The following is a 22,957-nucleotide window of genomic DNA, read 5'->3' as shown; positions in this document are numbered from 1 at the left end:
GCAAAATGGCTCTGAAAAACAAGTGAGTAGCCTTTAAATTTGCCTCTTTAAGCTTGCCTGGATGTTTTCCTGGATTTCTGAGCTCAGGCTTTTTTGGTGGGGGGAGGAAAGAATAATGTAAATGCCAAAAAGAGTTGGACAAAAAGTAAGCTTTGTATCCTATCTATGAGAATCAGACGGTGTGTGTCATGCTAGTTTTTACAGTCATAGTCTGCAGTCTCCCACTGATTAAAATGCAATTTGACAGTAACACAATATGGAGGTTTAACTGACAGCACACACAGCACATTTGCGAGTCATAACGCCACAGTTTAATGACTGACGCATGTGGGAAGCTAATTCGCATTTTTTTTTCTTGAATGGGATAAATGAGCATCCAGTTAATACCAATCATGAATTCAAGCCATGTGACAAAATTGATGCTACATACCCTGTTCTTGTTTTGCATATTCTGCAAATTGAGCTGCAGGAAAAGAGCCAGTTTGTACACATATCCGGAGAGAAAGTTCATTCTGCTCTCTGACACATCCACCAATTGCAGCTGAATGTATCCAGCTTGCTGCTGTTGTGTTCACAAACTAATTACCCTTTCTCTGTTAAATAGCCTAAGAATTACAAATTGTATGCCTGTTTTGAGAAAAAGTACAGGTTGAACAAGCAGACGTAGTATAAATAAAATATTTATATAAAAATAGTCTCTTACAAAATATACTCTCTTATCCTATGGTTGATTTTTCCAAAAGATGGAAGTTTGTCTGGATTTTCTTTTTTTTATACATATTCCAAACAGGATTTTATTAATGCTTCTTTCTTTAATCGAAGAAAAAAAAAATAACCACAAAGCCTGGTAAAGATTTGTAACCCCTACCACTCGACTTTTGTTCCAGACAACTAGCAGCAAACAGGAGAAAACAAACAAACAAACAAAAACCCCCAAAACAACAGTGTTTGTGTATGTACATATATATAAAGATGCCAGCTTTTGTACTTAAACATCTAGTACTGTAGAACATATCCTGCAAGTCCAACTAATAGAAATATCCTAGTTAAGAATAATATGTACAGCTCCAGTTCTTTCCTTGCTGTTCCTACAAAATTATTCCACAAAGAAAGCCAGCTATCTACTTTAATTGCAGAATAGTTCCCCAAAGGTTGGTAGAGTTCTTTTTTAATTAAATAAATTAATATTAGTTTTATCTGAATAAATTGTTAAATATTGCTATTATTATGCCCGAGTGTCCCAAATCCCTGTGCTAAAATCTGCAGCACACACACACACGAAAAAGGCAGGTAAAGCAGTGTTTACAGAAACCTTCAACAGTTCTACTCGCTGTGGCAAGGGGGAGGAAGTGGAAAGATGGGCAAGACCAGCAGAAGCTTTTCACGAGTGTAGAAGCCAAAACCTGTGTCATCCACACGCTCACACGGGCCCTTCACAGTGGGGCTCTGTCCATCCCATCCTGTGCAAAGCCCTTTTGGGGGGATTTCTCCCCTATCCCTCCCTGCTCCTTATATTTGACCATCTCTTTTCCAAACCAGGAGTCAGTTGCCACCCTCAGAGATTTCTCCCCGACCGGTGCGTCTCCACAAGGCAGTCAATGCTTCTTCCTTTAGAGGTGCAGGTTAACTGAGATGATCTTTTTCTCTCTCTTTTATGTGTCAGGTGGCTCAGGGTGGGGTTTGTTTGTTTTTCTTTCTTGGCTGACTTTATGAGTCTGAAATGTGTATCCACGTAAGCGATGAAACGTGAGAAGAAACGAGGGGCCTCCGTCCATCAGCAGTTCTTCTGGGAGAGCGGGTCTGCCCTACAGTCTCGTGTGGGTCCATCGAGTGCATGTGCAAAGGTATCCATGGCCAGGGCCGTGCCCACGTGCTCACTTACAGGTATAGACCTCTGTTCTCTCGCTGCACGTGTTGCACTTGACGTAGCAGCACCAGTGGAACTTGCAGTTGCACTGCCACACCCGCGAGTACTGGTGGGTGTTGTACCCCCGCCCGCAGCACATCAGGTCGCAGCCGTTGGACTGCTGGGCTGTCTTGTTGCACATCCTGCCCTGTGTGCCCACGCTGCCAGTGACAGGGTCTTCTTCACAATAGTTGGGGGATTTCTCTATGTACACCAAGTCTGTATCCATGGGTTTGCGGTAGGAAAGGGGCTTCTTGATTTTGAGGAAGGTCGGGCGCTTGTTGCGACTCGCCCGCACGGGCTCCACCTGAACGGCCTCGTTGTACTTGTCCTTCAGGATGTAGCCCAGCTCCCGGAATTTGGGCAGGGTTGTCCAGCATGTTTTAGTGGTACAGGATCCCGAGACCCCGTGGCACTTGCACTCTAACTTCATGTTTTCTTCCAGAATCTGTGTTAGAAGAACAAAGAACGATGCGTTAACGAAAGCAGGGGTATTTGATGAATATTGGATGACAGGCAGGGATGGGTTTGCTCTCCAGTAGGAGCTGCCACCAGAGCCAGGTCACATTCCCACCAAAGCTGTGGGTTTTGCTTGCCTGGACACGCTGTTGTCCCAGGTAGCAAATGCTCATCACTATCAACCAAGTTCCGCCTGTGAAGCTCATTCCCCCTTTGCACTTTGAGTTAATCAGGGAGGATAACTTTGCCTAATTTCATAGTCCAGGTCCCAAAGGCAAGATGGGACCCTCCTTAACCACAGCTTTTCTTTGATATGATTGTACAGTGCTTCAGATGTATCTGTTCTTGCAATGTTTGGCATATGGCAGTGAAATTAGGAGCTGGCAGAAAATCACACCTTCACATGAACTGCCACGTGCAGAATTCTTTCAGAGTGCAACAATAGGTGCCAGAACCTGACTTTTGTAAAGAGAGGTTCAAAAATAAACTGCATCTCAGTCCTTGCACCTCAAAATGACATAGGCTGGTGCAAGAGATGAACAAGCTGATACTCTATCAATGCTTGTCCTCCTGTAGGTCTCACATTAATCAACATATGGAGCAGATTATTATTTAGCCATGTAGGCCTCATTTGTTCTAAATGGTGCAAGTTAATGCTCCAGTTTGAAAAGCTAAGCATTATTTTGATATACCCACAGTCAAACACACTTTCTGGAGGGTTTGAAGTATTTTTGCCTCCTGTGACATGGATAACAGCAAACAAATGTCTCAGCTACTTTGCAAGAAAACAAGTTCTGTCTTAGAGCATAAAGGGTAAGAGTAAAGGAATCAGTTTCATGTTTTGTCATCAATTCTTGTTAAAAAATGTCTACCTCTTTAATGCTGTAAAAGCATCTTAAACTCCTCAACTTCATGGCTTGCTCCACTCTGTCTCATGCTCCCTTCTTTGTAGGGGTCTCTCGTGGTTACGCCTGAGTTGTCACTACTTTCCTTTTGAAGATAACAAGCTTCATCTTCCACCTTCACATCCCTTGAAACTCTGTCCCTGTATCTTCTCCCTCCTGCTGTGTTACCAGCCCAGGCTTTGCCAAATAAAGCTGGAGACCAGCTTAGTCCCTGCTCTGTGTCCTGAGCCCCACAACTGACCTCACTCAGCAGCAACATTGGGTTAACACCAGCAAACATACCTGATTCCAGCAATTAATTTCCCACTGGTCTGTACTTGAAAGAGACCATAATAATTTTGATGATGAAATTCTGCCTAACCTGGCAGAGACCAGCAGTGGAAAGCCCAGCCAGAGGGATTATCAGGGTTCAGGGAGTGGCCACATAATTTTTCCCCTGAGACAACCCAGCTGATCCGTGCAGTTCCAAACCTGGGCAGCCTGGAAGGCTGGAGGGAGGTCAGTGATATGGAAATTTGAATTAACCCTTCTTTTACAGTTGGAGAACTTACTGTGCAGACTCAAACATCAGCCTTTTTCAGCAGAAAACAGGTGAGCCTTCACTGAGGAAGTTGATTATTCTCATACCTTTTGGTCTTGAGGCTGTTCCTGTGTCACCTTGGCACAGAAACTGCTATTGCCTGACCTTGGGATAATTTGTAGCTGCTTCTTTGCTCCCTGCTCTTCCTCTGCCTGTTTTCAATGAACATGGGGATTTTAAGGTATTAAAACAACAGGCTGAGAGAGTTGGGGCTGCTCAGCCTGGAGAGGAGAAGGCTCCAGGGAGACCTCATGGCAGCTTTGCAATAGGGGGAGAGGAAATTTTTACAGGAGCATGTAGTGATAGGACACAGAGGAGTGGCTTTAAACTGAAAGAGTATGTTTGGGTGGGATATTGGGAAGAAATTCTCCCCTGTCAGGGTGGTGAGGCCCTGGCACAGGTTGCCCAGAGAAGCTGTGGCTGCCCCATCCCTGGAAGTGTCCAAGGCCAGGTTGGACGGGGCTTGGAACACTAGTGGAAGGTGTCCCTGCCCATGGCAGGGGGATGGAACAAGGTGACCTTTAAGGTCTCTTCCAACCCAAACCATTGTGTGATTCTATGATTTTCTGGTTCTATGAAATTGCTTTGTTTTTACTTTAGCCTATGAGCAAATTGTCCCCACGTGTGGTCCGAAAGCAGGATTCAAAACCCTAGACAGCATAGGTCCAATACTTTGATAGTTGGGAACTCAGCATATGCTAGGTCACACTTTGTGCTACTGGCTTTAAATTAGTTTCTCATGCAAACTATCTAATGACTGCCCTAAAACTGAGAGGTGAGAAACTTTTATATTCAGATCTACATCTTAACTTGCAGTTCTGCTCAAGCTTTGGCTTTATCTTGTTATCTTGAGTTTCTCTCTCAGCCACTGCATACTTCTTTTTATTGCTCACTCATTCATAAGGTAGTGCACTTCGAAGATAGATGAGGAGATCTATGAGGAAAAGGAGTTAGAGCACAGAAACCGGAAAAATAACATAAATTCTTTTAGCCTCATTTGTGCCTTTTTAAAAGTTTGGGTTTTTTTTTTTTTTAATTTGAAACTAGCCAGGATACATTTCTCAGCCTTAATTCAATCACTGTTCTTGTAGAATTGCCTGGCCTTATATCCTGGTACGATGTTCAAACTTGCAAAAAAATATTTCTAACTCGCCTGCCATGGGGATCCGCCAAACTGACTCGAAACATTAATAGAAAATACATCATGTGTCATCTATCCAGGCAGGGGTTTTTTCCTCAAGTGTAGTTAAGCAGCCTAAATTGCCTTTTGGTTTATTTCATTAACATCCCATTTTCAGCCAGCAGCCTCGGCGGGAACGAGCAGCTCCACGGAAAGAGCTGAGCCAGCGGCTGGAGCGGCTCCGGGCGCCCTCGGCTCACGTGCTGCTCTCCTGCTCGGGGACACGATGCCAAACACAACCAGCCGCTGCTTTCCAGGGCTGGGTTGAGCCTGGGCACGGGCAGTCTGGAGAAAAAGATCTGCTTTTGTCTGAACAGGAGGAGTTTGTGCAATGCCAGTTGAGCCCAAGTGCCAGGGGTCCTTCCTAGAGGTCCAAAAATGCTTGGAGGGAGGTGGGAAGGAGCAGCGGGATGAGAAAGAGTTTTGTCTTTTAACTCTCTGCTACAGAGTTCAGCTTTTCGTTTATTATTTTCATATTTTCCTAAAATTTACTGGCCCCTCCCTTTCTCTCTGCACTTGTGGGAGATGCACTTCCAACATGCTGAGCTAAAATCTCTCCAACACACCTGCCCCATTTAGGTCCCCTTCACTCTGCAATTGAGCTTTCCCTTCCAGATTTGCCTCCTACCTGTGGCTCACAATCCCTTTTGTTGGTTCTGTTCTTGCGCACATACCCTCCTCACTGGTGCTGCCTTTCAATACCATCTTTTGCAAATTCAGCCAGAGATGAATTGACTCTCCAGCCTTCAGAAAACAGGCTACATGGAACTTGAACTGTCTGTCCTCAGTAAAAGCAAAGGCCTGCAATGGTTAGTTTTATTGTACTGTGATATCAGGTGCTTGGGCTATTTGTTTTACAATAAAATATGTGGATGGTGGTATTTTAATACTGTTCCATTATTCCATAATCCTCTGATAAATCGATGCCTTTATAAATTCAGGAAAAGAGTTGCAAGAAAAAGAGAAAATAAAATAGGGGATTCTTTGGGTAGGGCCAGCAGTCCTTGGTCTATCCCTTGGTTTCTGTGAGCCAAAAGCAGTGCCCTACCCCTTAAAAACTTGGTCTGTTTTTAAAAAAACAGAAAGTGTTCTTTACCTTTCAAGATCATGATTGGTTTCTTTGAAGGAATTATACAGCAGCTCATACTTTTTAAGTTAGATTCAAACTTTTTATACATTACAGACTGGCTTTTCCTAAAATGTAAGAGCCTGAAGGGCACAAAATTTAAATCCTAGATCCTCTGTTTCTTACCAAATGACCATATCCAGCTCCATCAGTAAATCTGTATGCACCAGTGAATGCTCTGAACTGGATTAAATGTGAACAAAGAGCTGGAGTTCTTTTAGCTTTGTCCACTTTTTCTTTGAGCTCCTACAGTAAACTGTCAGTACTTGTTTCTCTCTCTCCCCCCCTTGCCATTAGCCTCTGGGAAATAGTTTGTGTGAAGAGAACTCGCTGGCTCTCTCTCCTGATGTTATCTTCAGATGCAGTACCTTTGGGCACTGCCATTAGGAGCTTAACGTGTTTTTTCTTCACCTTCAGTTTTGCAGGGAATGCACAGGGTTGATCATGTGAGGGTGGCAAACTGAGGCTCTGGAAAACGCTGCATCCCAGGAGCTGCATGGGCTGGGTCCAGCACGGTGGTCCTGCCCTGGGCAGGGTGCTGGGCCCTGGCTGGGCTGGCTCAGTGACACCAGCAGAAATTGCTGCCTGGTGTGAGGTGGGGCTGGAGCAGCTTTGGCTCACGAGGGAATTGCTGCAGGAATTGTGCCCTCTGGGTGGTGGGACAGGAGCTGAGGGAGCTCAGGGGGCAGAGACTGAGCTCTGCTCTGGGGGGACCAGGGACAGCAGCCAGGGAATGGCTGGAGCTGTGTCAGGGCAGGCTCAGGTTGGATCTCAGGGAAAGGTTCTTCCCCCAGAGGCTGGTTGGGCACTGCCCAGGCTCCCCAGGGCAGTGGGCACAGCCCCAAGGCTGCCAGAGCTCCAGGAGGGTTTGGATGATTCTCTGGGACACAGGGGGTGACTCTTGGGGATGGGCCTGTGCAGGGCTGAGAGTTGGACTGGATGGTCCTTGTGGGTCCCTTCCAACTCAGCACATTCTGGGATTCTGTGTCCCTCCTGCAGTGGGTTTTTCCAGCTCAGTGTCTCTGTTCCCTGAGTTACTCAGGGGTATGTCCTGCCCTGGCTTTCCAGCATCCAAAGTCAGCTGCCTTTCCAAATGCATCTGCCAGGGCAGCCTGGGGCCCCTCATGCCCAGTGGGGTCAGGTTTTGCACAGCCCTGGGTTTGGTCACCAGGACTCCACAGCCCTCGATGCCAAAGCTGTCCTGAAGGACATACACTGTCAAACACAGGGACTATCACACCTCCAGTGCCTTCTCCTTCACCAACAGGATTCCCATGGAAACAAAATCAATACCAGAGTGCCTGAGGCCAGGGACCCTTTGCTGCTTCATCCCAAATAACTCAGGCTGCAGTCTACATGTGAGGGTGCAATTAGTGAGACAACAGACACCGACTCCTGTCCCACCAAGGCCATAATCTTGCCTAATTTTTCTGACATCAGATCACTTGGGTCAGGAAATACCTGTCTCCTACAAGTGCCTGCACACACAACTTCACTATAGATCAAAGAAAACACAACTATTGGCAAGACAAGAGTGACATTTTCACTCCAGAGAAGAACACGGCAGGGCTTGGAGAGAGGTCACATCATTTCTGGGCGTTGGGGAGGGCAATGGTCAGATGCAAACCTGCCCCTTTCAGCTGCTGGAAGATGAGGATTTGTGATTTATATTACAGAGGCAATTGTAGATCCTTAAATAAGACAAAGCTCCTCAAACTTCAGGAATGATGCTGAGATATATTTTTTCTTCTTTTGAAAAGGATTCATTGAATAAAAACAGGGTTTTAAGCTAATACAATAAAGCCATGTCTTATTTAGTCTTTCAACAAAATAACTTACTTGAGAACCGAATAATATGTAAAGCAACTGACAGTGAGGTCTAGAGTGAAACTTAAGCATTGAAAAGGGCAGTGGATGGATATGAAACTCTGATTTCACAAGCAGGTAAAGGACTATGTCGCATTAAAATGACCAGGAAATGTCTCTGCCACTTGTTTTATCCAAGTGTAAGAGTAATCTCAAAAGGATGCTACTGTTTAAGTAACTTGTAGGACTGTTCTAACACCAAAACTCTGAAATTTGAGGACAGCACAAGTAATACTTGATGCTTTTTTGGCAGGAAAAAAAGAGCATGAGAGAGCATTAAAAAAGCAACCCAGAGACAAATCCTATGAAATCTTTAAGAAATGTGAGAAACAGCATAAAAAAAAAAGCACCCAAATGCAAGTTTAAAATTAGGAAAGGCATATTCAAATAGAAAAGATAAAAAATATTCACAGAGCTCTTGCAAAATGTGCTCTGTAGAAACACATTTTGCATTGATATCCTGTGGCAAACTGAGTGGGGATGAGTTTGGAACTGATTGTGTCCCACATTGAGTGACTCATTCCAGACAGTCTTTGATATCTCAGTTGAACATATTACGAAGATCTTATTAAGTACAGCCAAAAGATTTTTTTCCTCTTGTTTCTGATAAGTAAATCTGTGCAAAAGAATAAGATCTGAAGTCAGTATCAAACAAATTTGCTACTGAACCCCGTGAGCTGTGGCTGTCCCAGAATTACTGCTACCCCAGGCAGGCTGAGCCGTTTTCCCATTACCATAATTTTTGTGTTTTAAATAAAAAATGCCTGGGAAATCACCAGAGCATGTGACCTACATCAATCAAATCACCTTTGCACTTTTCTTGGAAGAAATGTCTGAAGAAAATCAGGCAACGTGCAGGTCTGAGGACTAATTATGAAGACATGCTGATGAATTGAGACACTGCTCCAAACCCCACAGATGGGAGGGATCTCCCACCACCACCTACCCTCACTAAGGGATATCCTATTTTAAAGAGCAGAAACGCTTTTTCCAGATTCAAAGCCATGATACCCTTAAAAAGGAAGACTTCAGAACTTTGACACTCTCCCAAGTTTAACCTTTTGTGTACTATTTCTGACCTTTCTCTTTCTGATCTTTCTCCTTCCACCACAAAGCAGGAGGTTCCTTTCACTTCTTATATTCCCTTTTTAGAGTTTCATATTTACTTTTATACTTTCTGCCTGGAATATTAGTTGCCCTTTACTTCATCTTCATAAAAAATTGACCATATGTAGCAATTATTTTCAAAATGCAGCTTCTATTTCCACAATAATTCAAACAGGTAAAGAAAAAATATTAATTAGACTTTCTCATGCACTTCTGGCAGCACAGAATGAGATGTTCTCCTCTTTCCTTGGGTAAGTGTTGTTGTTTGAGTCAGAGGACAGAGGACCTGGTACCCTTCATTCGCTGACTATCACTGTGCAGAATAGCAAATGAACACAGAATTCTGAGAGCAAGGCCAGTAAAACCTGAGAGGAATGCAACAAAAATTATTTTCTCCTGCACATTTTTCTTATACTTCTGATAACCTTCACGACTTGCTGTGTACTAAATCAATTTATCACCACTTCTGGGTCCAAAAAGCAGAAGAGCAGTAGAAAATGAATTTCATGGAATGCTTTTATGATTGTCATTCTTGAAGAACAGCTGAACTGAGGACAAAAAGGACATAACTGGTTTTAAAGAGAGAGATTTAATGAGTAGGATTCTCACTCAACCTGATGATGCTCTTCTCAAACCACGAGCCCTTGCCTTTTTCAAACTGTACGAACTGTTATGTGAAAAAACTCAAGGTGTCAGAATATCTCAGAATCACAGAATCACAAGATCACTGGGGTTGGAAAAGCCCTCCAAGATCAGAGTCCCCCCTGTGCCCGATGCCCACCTTGTCCCCCAGCCCAGAGCACTGAGTACCACGTCCAGTTGTTCCTTGGACACCTCCAGGGCTGGGGACTCCGCCACCTCCCTGGGCTGCTCCTTCCAATCCCTGACCACCCTTTCCAGGAAGAAATTCTTCCTGAGAATTCTTCCTCAGCTTTCTCTCACTGAGGGGTCCTTCCAGGAGAACACCTTAAACGCCACCACAGCTGTCCTTGGGATAAACTGCTGTCCTTGGGACAAACTTCTGCCCAAACGCTCTTGCCAAAGTGCCTGTGGAAGTGGATTCCATGGATGTGGCTCAGAGTCTGTATCTCACTTGCTCAGTCCTCAATATTTCCCTCTGGCAGCTCTGCAAATCTAATCACGGCCCATGGAAGTCAAATAAGGTTCTTAAGTTTTTATTTATCTTCATCAAGATACTGCTTGCAGAGATAGTGGGCATGATGTGGCAACACCTGATTAAGCTCAGTAAAACCTGACAGGGCTTTGAGAGGAAGGATGCCCTCAGAACTCCACACTGCCCTGCTGGCTCAGACAGCCTCCCCCTGCAGAGGGTCTCACACCAGGTGTTCTCTTCTCCCTCACCCTCTCCCTTTTCCATCATATCTGATAACAGCTGCAAGACCTGGGGGTTCCTTGCCTCCTTACGTCTCTCCTGAATGCATTCCAGTTTTCCCCAGACAGAAAGTACCTGCACTCTTGTCTTTGCATCAAAATGCAAATCAAACCCATCCATTCAGGAGCTGCAACCATGAGCCTCAGGTTGAGTTTCGGGTACTCTTAAGGGATTTGGTGGATGACAAAGTTTTCTGTGTCACATTCAGCGCAAAACCTTCTTACCCAACCCTTCCTCCTGTTCACAGAAAGTCCTGTAAGAAAAGTTTTTCTCCACTACAAATTCCCAAACTACTGCTGAGATTGACTCTGGGGGAGGGTTCTGTGCAGGGTTAAGAGTTGGACTCTATGATCCTTGTGGGTCTCTCCCAACTCAGCATTTTCTGTGATTCTGTGTAAGTTTTATATCAGGAAATAGCCTAAAAGTACCATGTTCCCACTATCTGTTGCAAGTAGCTGTGAAATGGGGGTTCCTGATGTGGGACTTTGTGTTTTCTCGGTTGCTGATGACAAAAGCTCAGTACTGAGGGTTGACTTGACAGATTATTTATAATCACAGTTATTATATGCTGTGATGGCTTCTTGGTACAGCTGCCTGCAACACTGATCTGACTTGCCTTTGGGTTTTGTGGATCTTTCTATTTAAAAGCAAGACAAATATTTTAACAGAACAAAAATGGAAATAATTTGAAAACATAACTGTCAATGGGTTTGATAAACTACTTGTTTTTAAAAAATAACTCTTGTGAGACCCATTATCACCTAGATTAGACTGGGTCGATGCAGTGCCAAGTAAGTGTCATCATGTAGGAAGTTTTAAAGATCAGTCATAAAAACGAACTTGGAAAAAATAGTTCTGAAAAAAATCTGGTTTCTTTTAATGTGCTTTCTAGAACAAGAACAAGCAGCAGTCACAAGTATTGAGGCCATGTTGTGAGAACACAGCTGCGCTGGGCAGGACACATCTCCAGGATGAAGGACCAACCACCCCCTCCCTAAGATCCTGCTTTATGGTGAACTTGCCACCAGCTGCCGCAAGAGAGGAGCCCCGAAGAGAAGATACAAGGACTCCCTGAAACAACATCTCAGCCTTGGCCACATTGATCAACATAACTGGTCTACTCTGGCCTCCAATGGGGAGGCCTGGAGACACACCATCTATAACGCTGCTGATGCTTTTGAGAAAGCACCAGGATCACCCTTGAGGAGAAAAGACAATGCAGAAAGAATCGAACCTTGCAGAATTTACCACCTAAGGAGTCTTTCTGCTGTGCCTTTTGCAACCAGACTTGTCTATCTCGTATTGGCCTTTTTAGCCACCAACGCGCTTGCAAGAAACGTGGGTAGAACCCTTCCCAAATCTTTATTCATGAAGCCCAGCCATGGTATTAGAATATAGCTGAATTGTCTTAAACACATTCAACACTTTATTTTATATTCTATATTTAAGTGAAAGCGTGATTTCCTAGCCCCTTACTGAAATGGGATTGTGAGATTAAGGGAAAATTTATCTTGGATAGTTATTTGCTGCTGTCCAAGCAAAACTGACACTGGGAACATGATGGATTTTAGCTTGTGAAATACTGAATAGTCTTGTTGTCTGGTCTACCTGGGCACTTTGTAGGATGAAGCTAAAATAGATTGGGGAGGGGGATGGTGTTACAGAATCACAGATAGAGTTGTTGGTTATGTTATCTGTTTTACCTTCCTATCACTACATAAGTTTTCCACAGTACGTATCTCCCTTTCCAAAAAGATACTGGATAGAATGTTCATGCCAGAAGTAAATAAAAGATGATGATTGAAGAGGTTTGGAAATGAAGAAACAATGTGGTGTTCACTGACACTGAGACAGCTTAGAAAGAAAATGAGACAGCAATTTTTCTGGCTTTGGACACGCTACCCACTTACCATTTCTTCTTAGACCACATCTACCTTCTTTACATTCTGGTACCCAACTAAAAATCACTCTAAAATACTGATCCTTCAAATCAGAACTCTCTAAAATAGTGACCTTTTTGCCATGTATTAAAAACCTGATGAACATCCATTGTTAAAAACACTATTTTCCCAAATCCCTGCTCCAGTCTCCAAGCCCATTCCTGCAGTCAATGTATGGATCAGAGGAATGAAGTCAATGAAATCTTAACTGAGCAATGTCTGCTGACCTTGACCTCTCCAAAATCAATATAATTTTTCCAGCATCCTGTGTCCAGTGTGTCTGGGTTTAGTTTTGATTTTGGGACAGATCTTCATCCATTCTCTGGGCTTCTAAATGTCAATGCATGAAGATGTCATTAAGAGAGTAATTTTACATTTTAGCATGACACTTCTGAGGAAACTGGGAGCGTTCCCAGAAAAGAGGAACTAAACTAAACTACCCTCCTCAGTTTGGGAACACAAGGAGTTAAAGTCTTGGGGTTATTCAGGCGGGGATGTCATTGCTGCCCCTCACTTTGGGCTTTGTCATGGAGCCTGAGTCACCCTGCACATAAAAGAGATGCAGGGAAAACAAGAAGTGACACAACTGGAACTCATCCTCATCACAGCCAATGTACACAGAGAGGAATGGCACAGGCCTGACTCATTCCCACTAAATTCACCTTCCATGTAACTCTCCCCACTGGTAGGGAAGCACCCAAATTAAGTGATGCTGGCATTTGGCAGGAGCCACCAGGCAGAGCATTTGGATAAGTGCTTAAGCTGTCAAGGGAAGAGTTTCCAAAGAGTGATAGAAACCAAAAGAACAGCCTCACTTGTTCCAGACAACTAATCAGAAAACACTTCTTGTGCTAAACTAATAAAGCCAGGTACTGGCAGGAGTTTGAGCTGCAAAATAATATCACTTCATGTTACTTCCAAACATTTCCAACTAATAGCCACACACGGTTAACTACAGGTTCATTCAGCTGCATACCAAACCATGAGAGTTAACCCTTAGGTACTCAGCAGATAGCACTGTGGAAGGCATATTTCTCATGCTGAAAAATGTCCATAAATTTTAGTTCTCCAAGCCAGTAGTTTTAGTAAACAAAGGATGTTTTTCCTTTCTATCAAGCTTTTCAGATGACTTCTAAGTAATTCTATATCAATTTTCCAGTATTGCCTTTAAAAAAACACAATATTTCTTAGCTTAACTTCTTCCTTAACTCCTTTGGTCTAGAAAAAAGCAGGAGGTATGTTCATGTTTGATTCCCAGAGAGACATGGTCAAGTTTCAGTCCTAGCACCCTGTTCACAATTGAGTAAATGACACTGGAGACATTCCCATTGCCTACTTTGCCTCCCTGCCATTTATCCAACTGGGAAGAGCACCTGAGCCACTTCCATTCCCTTCAGTCACACTATTTTGCAAAGATAACATGACCTAGGCTGTGGATCCAAGCCCATTGCCAAGGATGGCTGTACCCTGGGTGGGATATCACCAGGCTGGCACATCAAGCAGCAGCTGCTCAGGGAAGTGAGAGCTGTTCTTGTCATTTTAAGAGAAATTTCCTATCACTCCTGCAGCTAATCAGCAGGCAATTATGTTAGTTATCATAAGGCAGAAACGGATCACAGTGACACTGTGTATTGGGAACAGATTTCCACACACTTTGTGCTTACAATTCAAAATATTCACATTATCATAAAGTAACATGATTTTAGTGCTCATTGTAATGTGAGAATAAATATTCCACAAAGATGACACTCAAGTTCAGTTTAATACCTAAGTATTTTCCCCCTCCTTTTGCAGCTGGGACAATAGATCCACACTTCCATGTTTTCAAACAGCTTCCACTTATCAGAGATAAGATCCTACCAGCAGAGCCCATCTCTGCAGCCTCACAGCTGCCAAGATCAGCACACCCGGATCCAGGCCAAGAATTTTAACAAGGATCTTCTGGCCTGTTGTCAATGAAAATTTCCTCCTATGTAGAAGAAGGTGGAATTTCCTAAATTTATGTATAATGCCCCATTCAGTCTAAGCACAGGTTGCCCAGAGAAGCTGTGGCTACCCCATCCCTGGAAGTGTCCAAGGCCAGGTTGGATGGGGCTTGGAGCAACCTGGGCTAGTGGAAGGTGTCCCTGCCCGTGGCAGGGGGTAGCACTGGATGAGTTTTAAGATCCTTTCCAACCCAGACTGTCCTGTGATTCTATGATTTTAAGCAATATTTGAAGGTCTTGTCTTACAAAGCAATCCCACATTAACAGGAATTCCCTTTGAAGGTTTGCTGTACTGGTCCATGTGATTCCCCTGGTCAGCTCACCCTCCACACCACACAGAGCTGCTGCTTTTTGTTAACAGATCTACCTGTTTCCTACCTACATAAGAGTTCAGCAGCAGCATCCAACAATGCCATCAATAGTTCCTCTTTATAAGCCATGTATAAGTGAGTCTTCATATCAAGATTGATTTTTTTAAAGAAAGGTTAACCAGCTGCTCTTGGTCTTCAGTTCAGAAGGTGCAACATAGCTAAACACCAATTTGACCAGTACCTAAAGCCATCAGCACAAAAACCATGCATGTCTGTACTACATGTTTAATGTATTGATCTGACATTAATTTTATAAATCTCTCTTCAAGGGGAACCTTAATAAAACATAACTGTTAAACAGAATTAAAAAAAACATGTATCCCTTCTAATCATGTTTTCCTTCTATAATTTTCTAGAAAATATTTTAAGGCTTTGATTACACCTTTTAGTCTATATTTGCTCTAGGTGTAGCAAGGCAGACTTCTCAGGCTGATTCCTTTGGAAAACAAAGCCAAAGCACTCCCTTGGTGTCCAGCTCCTTCTGCCTTCTCACAGCCCATCAGTAACAGCTGCACCTTTACAGTCATTTCAACCAAATATGACAAAGACATTGTGAAGAAACTTCTGTGAAGTCTTAATCCAAGTCATTTGGACACATATTCTTGACTCCTTATTGAACTTCTTTATTTACCCACTATTGTTAATTACCCTCTCAATAGTTAATTGTTTTATGACTGCAGGATTTATATACCCAAAGATAACAGCATGTGCTGTGACTCAATTAAAGTCTCCTGTGGGAATAGCTCTGCCAGAGAATACATGGTTGTACTGCTAACTGTGTGTGGTCTCATGTTTGGTGTAAGATCTGGAGTGCTTTAGGCAAGGCTGGTTTCCTTAGTGCAGGCCACCAGAACCTATGGCTGGAGCACCAGCAACAGATGTTGGCTTAGATCTTGTTTAGAATCCATCCACACTGACACATTCCTGCTGTTTGTCCCAGAGGACATCCTTTGGGTGCAGCTCACTTTTAAGTACCAGAAGGCTCAGGGTGATTTCAATAACCAGTTCTGATGCAAATTAATACTGGTAGTGCCTTCTGGCACTAATTGGGCATGCAGACCAAGCATCCCCTCTGCAACCCCCTGAAACCTTTATATCCTTTCACAGATCCATTCTGCCTGCTTCCAGTACCAACAGGCCTTGCCTGTGTCCTCGGACTAAAAGGTTGTTCTTCATTTAATTGATTTTTTAATTGTTTACTTCAAAATACCTGGAAACTCTTTCCATTAAAGCCAAAGTCTGTTCCATTTGTACAGCACATGCCAGCAATTATTGCTGCTGGTGGGCCTTTGAGGCTTCGTGACTTCAGAGTTTTCTGCCACCACGAGTTTGAACCAAACCTTGGTTTAAACTTTCAACTTTACCAAAACCTCTGTCATGCTCCAGATATCTCTGATAACCCAGGAAACTGAGTTCATGCCACTGACTCATCACTGCAAAGCTCTTGGGAATGTTCCTGGGGATACTTTCAGCTCAGACTCAAGAGGTTTGGGTTGGAACTGCAGAAGATTCCAGTTTCTATCCCTGTTGACACAGGATGGAGCAAAGATTGAGGCCTGCAAACCCAGAGGTAGGTGCTGAATGGGTTTACTTTGTCAGGGGTGTAATGAATGAGACTGCAGCGTAATTCAGTGTAAACTTCATGTATAAACATTGCCTGTTTCTGTATTAAAGATGTTCTTAATGACCAGCCTGGCCTAACCATTCGTTTCCTGCCAGGTTGGCCAATACCAGTCTTCTGTTGAGTGTCTACTTATATGCAAGGAAATCAGTCTTAGGTTTGGAAACCCAAATTTGAAGGGTGACAAATGTCACCTGAAAGAAGCAGAACGTTGCTCATCAGCTATTTCTGAAAATTTTTCAACAACTTAGGCCTAAATTTAGGTACGAAGCTCAAAAATCTTGGATTCTCATCAAATTTCTCAACAAAACATCAAAAAACACAGGTTAATGGAAACGTCACAAGGCAAGACAGCCAAGCTCACAGGTCAGAGTTAAGGGCAACAGGTGCTATGGATTTTTTTCTTAGAACTTTTCACAGAGTCACAGATTGGTTTGGGTTGGAAGAGATCTTAAAGACCTAGTTCCAACCCACCTTTTTTTTGCTGCATGATCAACCTAAGTTCTACAATACCCAAACACAGCAGGCATCTGCTTTGGGGTGACTGTGCTCTGTGATAGCTGCACTAGTTTCAAATCAGTAATGTTTGTCTCAGCTTTTGTTCTGCAACAGGAGAGACACCAAAGGCTCCACCAGGGCTCCAAAGGTGCTGAAAACACTGGGACAACTGAATAATCTATACAGCACCTGTTTGTGTCTAGTTGATGTTCTCCTCTGAGCACTTAATGGCAAGTGTGTGCCCTGAGGGAAATGTCCAGAGAGAAAGGCCAAATTAAATCAGAACTTGTCCAGAAATGTGTGACCCAGCCAGTGGCTTTGCCGAGCTAATTAATCATCGGAGCAAGCATCTGATTATTTCAGTTACAAAAGGTGCATGATATTAAATTTGGAATTTGAGATCTATGTTATTTATTAACAGAGCCTGGCCCTCAGTCTCAGCTATCTTTGTCAGCAGCATGACAGACTGTCAGCTCCAGGAATCATATCATGAAATGCATGTTTTGCTCATCATGCCAGAATCCTCTAAAACTGTGGCTGCAGGTAAGTGATAGCATTTATCATCCCTAATCTGCAGCGTAAATCAGGAATTCAGTTTTCAACCACATGACATATAGGAGGGAGTTGAAAGCCAAAATACAAGTAGGACCATGTATCACCATTTCTGATTAGCTGAAAGTGGAGGACAAGTGGAATGAAAATTCATTCTTGTGGATTACAGATCTTGTGCAGTCCAATTCCCTCTCATAATTTAGACTAACATTAATGTTCCCTTTATCTTTACCCTGGGCTTTTGAGAAGATGCAGAGCTTGTCTGTCAAGCTTAGACCTGTTTCAAGACTATTATCTAAAAAAAGTAGGAAAGCCATAAAATAGTTCTTTGATCCTTCAAAATACAAACAAAATGCTGGAAGAGTGCATGGGATGTGTATTTTTTTTTCCCACATCTCAGAAATTGCCCAGCAGGGCTTTGTTGTGCTCTGCAAACACTTAGTTGGGTGGGATTTTTGGAAGCACTGAGCTGTGTCCTGTGGTCCCACCAACTTCAGTGGGAGCTTTCCCATTCAGTGAACTGGATTTACTCCAAATTCAGTGCTTGGTCTTTCTGGGAATCCTGCTGCCCCCCAGGAAACATGTGGTGATGAAGCTGCCAGGAAAGACTTTGTTGCATCTAAAGCTCCTTTTCTAATTGCACTGAACACAAGCAGTGGTGCCAGGCCTGGAGGCTGGAGGGTTGCAGAGAAGGCAGGGACTCAGCAGGGCTGGGTTTACCTCGGATAACGTGCCATAACTAACTGGATCCAGGTTTTTGGTGGACACTCCTCCTTGCCTGTACCTTACAGCCACATCAGTGACATCTGCCAGAAGTTTTACATATTCTGTCTGGTCACAGTGAGGCACCAGCCCCGTGTATAAACCTTCTCCTAAACCTTCTCCATCTGCCTGGTTTTAATCCAGGCAAAATATTGTAGCAGGAGAGCTGCTAGGACACTCTACACAGGCATATCTGCTGCATCACACATAAGATTTTCTATGTGTTACGTGACATTTTAGCAGTGGAACCACATTTTTTACTTATTAAGACAACCACTGGTTTGTGGGTGCAGGTGCTGTGTGTTGCTTTGGCTGAAGGTGGTTTGCACAGTGTTGTAGGGGCTGTCTCCATGTCAGGAGATGTGTCAGCCTCATCTGTCAGAGGGGTGAGAGCTGCAGCTGAGTCTGGCAGAATTCTTACTGCCACTATCAACAAGGGGCATCTCCCTGCCCACAGGCTGAGCTCCCTGTCTTCCTACAGGAATGGACACACAGGAGGCCTTTTCCTGGTCCCTTATCAGCCAGGCAAGGAGCTTGGGAAAGGACTTGGCCAGTTCTGTGTTGCAGCAAGGGCCGAGCGTTGTGCTTGTTGCTCTTACACACTCAACACATCTGCTGGCGATGGGGGCCCAAGGGAGGGAGTAGCAAGGGGAGCTGGGTGTAAATGAACAAGCTGTTGAGCAAGTGGGCATCACAACTAGTCCTGTGTATGTTAATCACCTCGGGATCCCTCACAGGAACTCGTGGAAAGTTATTCCTGAAAAAAGCTTTCCAACTTCAAGCCGCTGTAAATCAGGGATGTACCACGGTTGAGATCATCTCACAAGGTGTTGTATGTGCCAGTAAAGAGGGCAGCCATTCAGCAGCTGTGTATTTTAGGAGCATACCTAACAATAAGAACTTGAAGCTTCTAAATAGAAAAATCAGGAATATTTTTGTGTCCATGCAAAGAAAAAAAAAAAAGAAAGAAAAGCCACTGGAAAATGTGAAGTGCAATTGCAAGGGCACTGCTCAGTCCTGAACTCCAAGGAACTGTGCTGCTGATACTATAATATCACTTGATTGCTGGTGCCAGGAAGAACAGGGCAGCCTCTCCCAGTTCTGTTCAGCTTGAAGCTGCTCTCTGAGACTCTCTGGAGTCGATGGTAATTTTGAGCAGCTCCAGACACAGATGAGCTTTATCCTGGTGTGCGTGTGCCATCAGAGACATTCCTTCTGACAGAGCCAGCTGAGCACAGCACTGCATGGTCTGGGTGGGGATCACAGCTGGGCTGTGGGCAGAGGCTGCTCAGCGCCAGCTCACAGCAGGTACATCTACGTGGGAAGGGATCCTTTGGCTGCACCATGGGCCCTGTGTCCTCCTGGCACACCGGCTGTACCCAGGCAGCACTGTGCCTGCCAAGCAGTGTGGTTCAGTGGATCAGCATCCCTGATCTTCTTTTGGAAGCAGGAGCTGCTGGAATGCTGGAGTTCCTCTGGAAGAGTGGCCTTCCTCGGGCAGGGCTGTTCCAGTGAGGCTGCAAACCTACGAGCTGCTCTCCCCCTCCACTGCAGGTCTCTGTGACCAGGGACAGCAGCCAGGGAATGGCTGGAGCTGAGTCAGGGCAGGCTCAGGTTGGATCTCAGCAAAAGGTTCTTCCCTCAGAGGCTGGTTGGGCACTGCCCAGGCTCCCCAGGGCAGTGGGCACAGCCCCAAGGCTGCCAGAGCTCCAGGAGGGTTTGGATGATCCTCTGGGGCACAGGGGGTGACTCTTGGGGATGGGTCTGTGCAGGGCCAGGGGTTGGACTGGATGCTCCTTGTGGATCCCTTCCAACCCAGCATATTCTGGGATTCTGTGTGATTCTCTGAACAGTTCTGTGTTTTTATGAGCTTTAGGATTTAGTTCGGGCAGAACGATTAAATCTCCAGAATTTCAGGCCTGTATTCAGAATTATAAATGTTAAATTGTTTAGCAGCCTCTTACTAACCTTGTCTCTTTTCTAACATGATGCTCCCAACCTTTCAAGTGGTTCATCTGCAAGACCTTGTGTTCTGTGCTGCTTCTGGCAGCCAGGCTAACAGGCTGGTTAAAGAGAAAGGTCTGGAATGAGGCAGAAATAGCTGTCTGCTCTAGAGATAGTTAATTCTTGCAGTGGTGATGGCACACTATGCAAGAAGAGGAAGATGGTCAGGGAAGTTTCATGGCAGCAATATCCTCCCGAGGTCAGAGATGCAGCAAGTGCAGAGTGTCATAAGTGTGGGCTTTACAGGATAGCTTGGGAGAACTCCTGACCTCCGTGCCTTCCAAAAGCCAAGTGCCACTTCAGCATTATTACAGTTTTCCCTGAAGGTTAAAATACTAAACACTTCAGTCTATTATGATCATTGCGTGATCCATTTCAGAAACACCTCCTGGGTTCTCAGAGCTTTGTTTGGTATTTGCAGCAGCTCTGTTGGGCACGTCCTGCACATCCCCTGGGAGCCTTAGAGCTGAAGGGGAAAACTGAAACGCTCCTGATTCAGAGGATGAAGAGAGATTGCAAAGTTAGTGCACCTACATCTGCCTCCAAAGAGGAACACTGAATAAAGATCCACCTTGATGTGCTCTTGAATTGCAAAAGCCTTCTAATGCAGCCTGTGCCCATGATTTATAACAATGACTCATAATATTGCATTATACTTAATATGATGTAACGCTGATGCAAGATGCCATTCGTGGAATTTCAATGTCACAGAGGAAAAGAGAGGAGAGAGCAGTGTGGTCATGTACCTTGCCATGCTGTCAAAATGAAAATGTACAGCCAAAATATGTAGAACCTTTCAATATCTACTTTGCTATTTTTTAGCAGGATAACTTGGAGAATAACATTTTTATTTCCTGGAGCATAAATATCTCTCAGACATATGTTATTGTGTTACTTACAGTAATTTAATTAACTTTGTACTTGAGAAGACAAATTTGCTAACAGACAATTCAGTCTTGCAATTATAACCCCTCACATGGAAGTTTGCAGGGCAAATCAGGATTATGCCTTTAAATTAATTGAAGCTTTATCTCTCTTTTCTGACCCAGCTGTTATGAATTCTCCTCCTGTTCTCCCTGTACTCTTGCTTCTTCCTGCAGTGAATCAGCATTTCAGGAAATACTAATTCAAAGAGGAAAGACACCCTAAACTCTGTTTCTGAAGGTCAGAAATAGCTGCTCTCCAATAGGTTTGACAAATGAGGTGAGGCTTCTCAGGCTGCTTGGGGCCAGTTTCATAGGGTGGATGCGACCCCTGTTCTGAACTCTGCCCCCTCCCTTCCACCCAGCCTGGGAACTCTGCAGTCGTGCTACAAAAGAGAGTCCTGGTGCTTTGCCACCAGGGCAGAGAGAGAAACAGGGAGTAGAGCCCTGTCCTTCAAGAGTGAGGAAAACTGATCCTGGCTGCAGGACCTGCTGGCACCCCTGGCTTTGGTCTGTGGTGAGGGAGCAGCTGGAAATGGGGACGTGTCCCACACACTGGTCTCAGGGAGTGCTCCTTGTGCATCCTGGGCGTGCACACCACTGGTTTCCAAGCACTGCACTACCAAAGCTGTTAAGCAAAGGAAGGTGGATGTTTTCCACCTGTGACCTTTACAATCCTCCACATTTGACAATTGTCTCATTTCTGGAATGAGCTGACAGATTCACAGAATACACTGAGTTGGAAGGGACCCACAGGGGCCACCCAGTCCAACCCCTGGCCCTGCACAGACACCCCAAAATCCCACTCTCTCCCTGAGAGCATTGTCCAAACACTCCTTGAGCTCTGGCAGCCTTGGGGCCATGACCACTGCCCTGGATAACTGTTCTCCTGCTCTGACAGAGTCCCATATGTTCTGAGACTGTTGATGGCACTGCAGGAAGCAGAGAGGCATCTGCCTAAAACAAACTATGAGAAGGTGGAAAGTCCTGAACTGAGATCTCCAAAAATCCTGGATCAGGCTTTTCCTGGAGGTTTCCTGTTGGTTTATACTGTGCAGTCCTACCTATGCCCAGTTTCCCCAGTAAGCCCAGCAGACCTGCCTGCTGCAGTGCAAAGTCTGCCACCTCTCACTCACCAGGATGGAACAGATGAATTCACCAGTGATGCTGAAGAAGACTCTCATCTCAACTAGATAATGAAGCCTGTGCTTTATTAGAGTGCATCCTGAATTCCCTGCAGCTGGTTGTTGTCCTGAGGAAGGACCTTTTCAGAGGTGAGTGGGCACAACACCCAGCACAGCTTTGCATTGCAAGACCAAAGAAGTAGAGAGGACTGACTTTTGAATGGTGTAGTGGTGTCTACAGGTGGAGGTAACAAATCAATAAGAATTGAACATCTGGTTTATTTTTGGAAGACTGGTAGGTGCCAGTCTGTCTCCTGAGTGCATAAATATCATCCAAAACTTAGCCATGGGCGAGCAAAACTAGACAAGAATTTGTAGCCCAGAGGAAAGCCAGCACAAATAGATTGTGTGGAGGCTGATAAGATCCCTATTGCTCCAATAGTGAGAGTACCACCTCTCAACAAGACTGTCTTTGTTGTGAAAGAGTTGAGTTGTGAGAGACCTGGCTTGCCAAATACCCATAATGCCCCCCCTGCCAATTGTCTTTAAATACTGTGATCTTTCACACAAGAGCAAAGCCTGAAAGGAACCTCTCTAGCAAAAACATCATTTGTTCATTCTCTACAGGACAGAGGAGTAACAATCCTCTTCTGAG

The 22,957-nt window shown here is 44.4% G+C and overlaps 1 protein-coding gene across 1 annotated transcript in view; it reads right to left on the bottom strand.

Annotated features, from left to right (window-relative positions):
• Window positions 1-804: 804 nt before the first annotated feature.
• Window positions 805-22,957, bottom strand: part of WNT7A (Wnt family member 7A) — a 36,687-nt gene continuing 14,534 nt past the window's right edge. Inside the window, exon 4 of the mRNA XM_027704110.1 lies at window positions 805-2,354. Coding sequence (XP_027559911.1) covers window positions 1,875-2,354 — 480 coding nt within the window. The 3' untranslated portion in view covers window positions 805-1,874. The remainder of the gene's footprint in view (window positions 2,355-22,957) is intronic.

Source organism: Neopelma chrysocephalum, unplaced genomic scaffold (genome assembly GCF_003984885.1).
Source record: "Neopelma chrysocephalum unplaced genomic scaffold, ASM398488v2 Primary Assembly neopelma1_255, whole genome shotgun sequence".
Taxonomy (NCBI): domain Eukaryota; kingdom Metazoa; phylum Chordata; class Aves; order Passeriformes; family Pipridae; genus Neopelma; species Neopelma chrysocephalum.
This window is presented reverse-complemented; position numbering and strand designations above follow the sequence as displayed.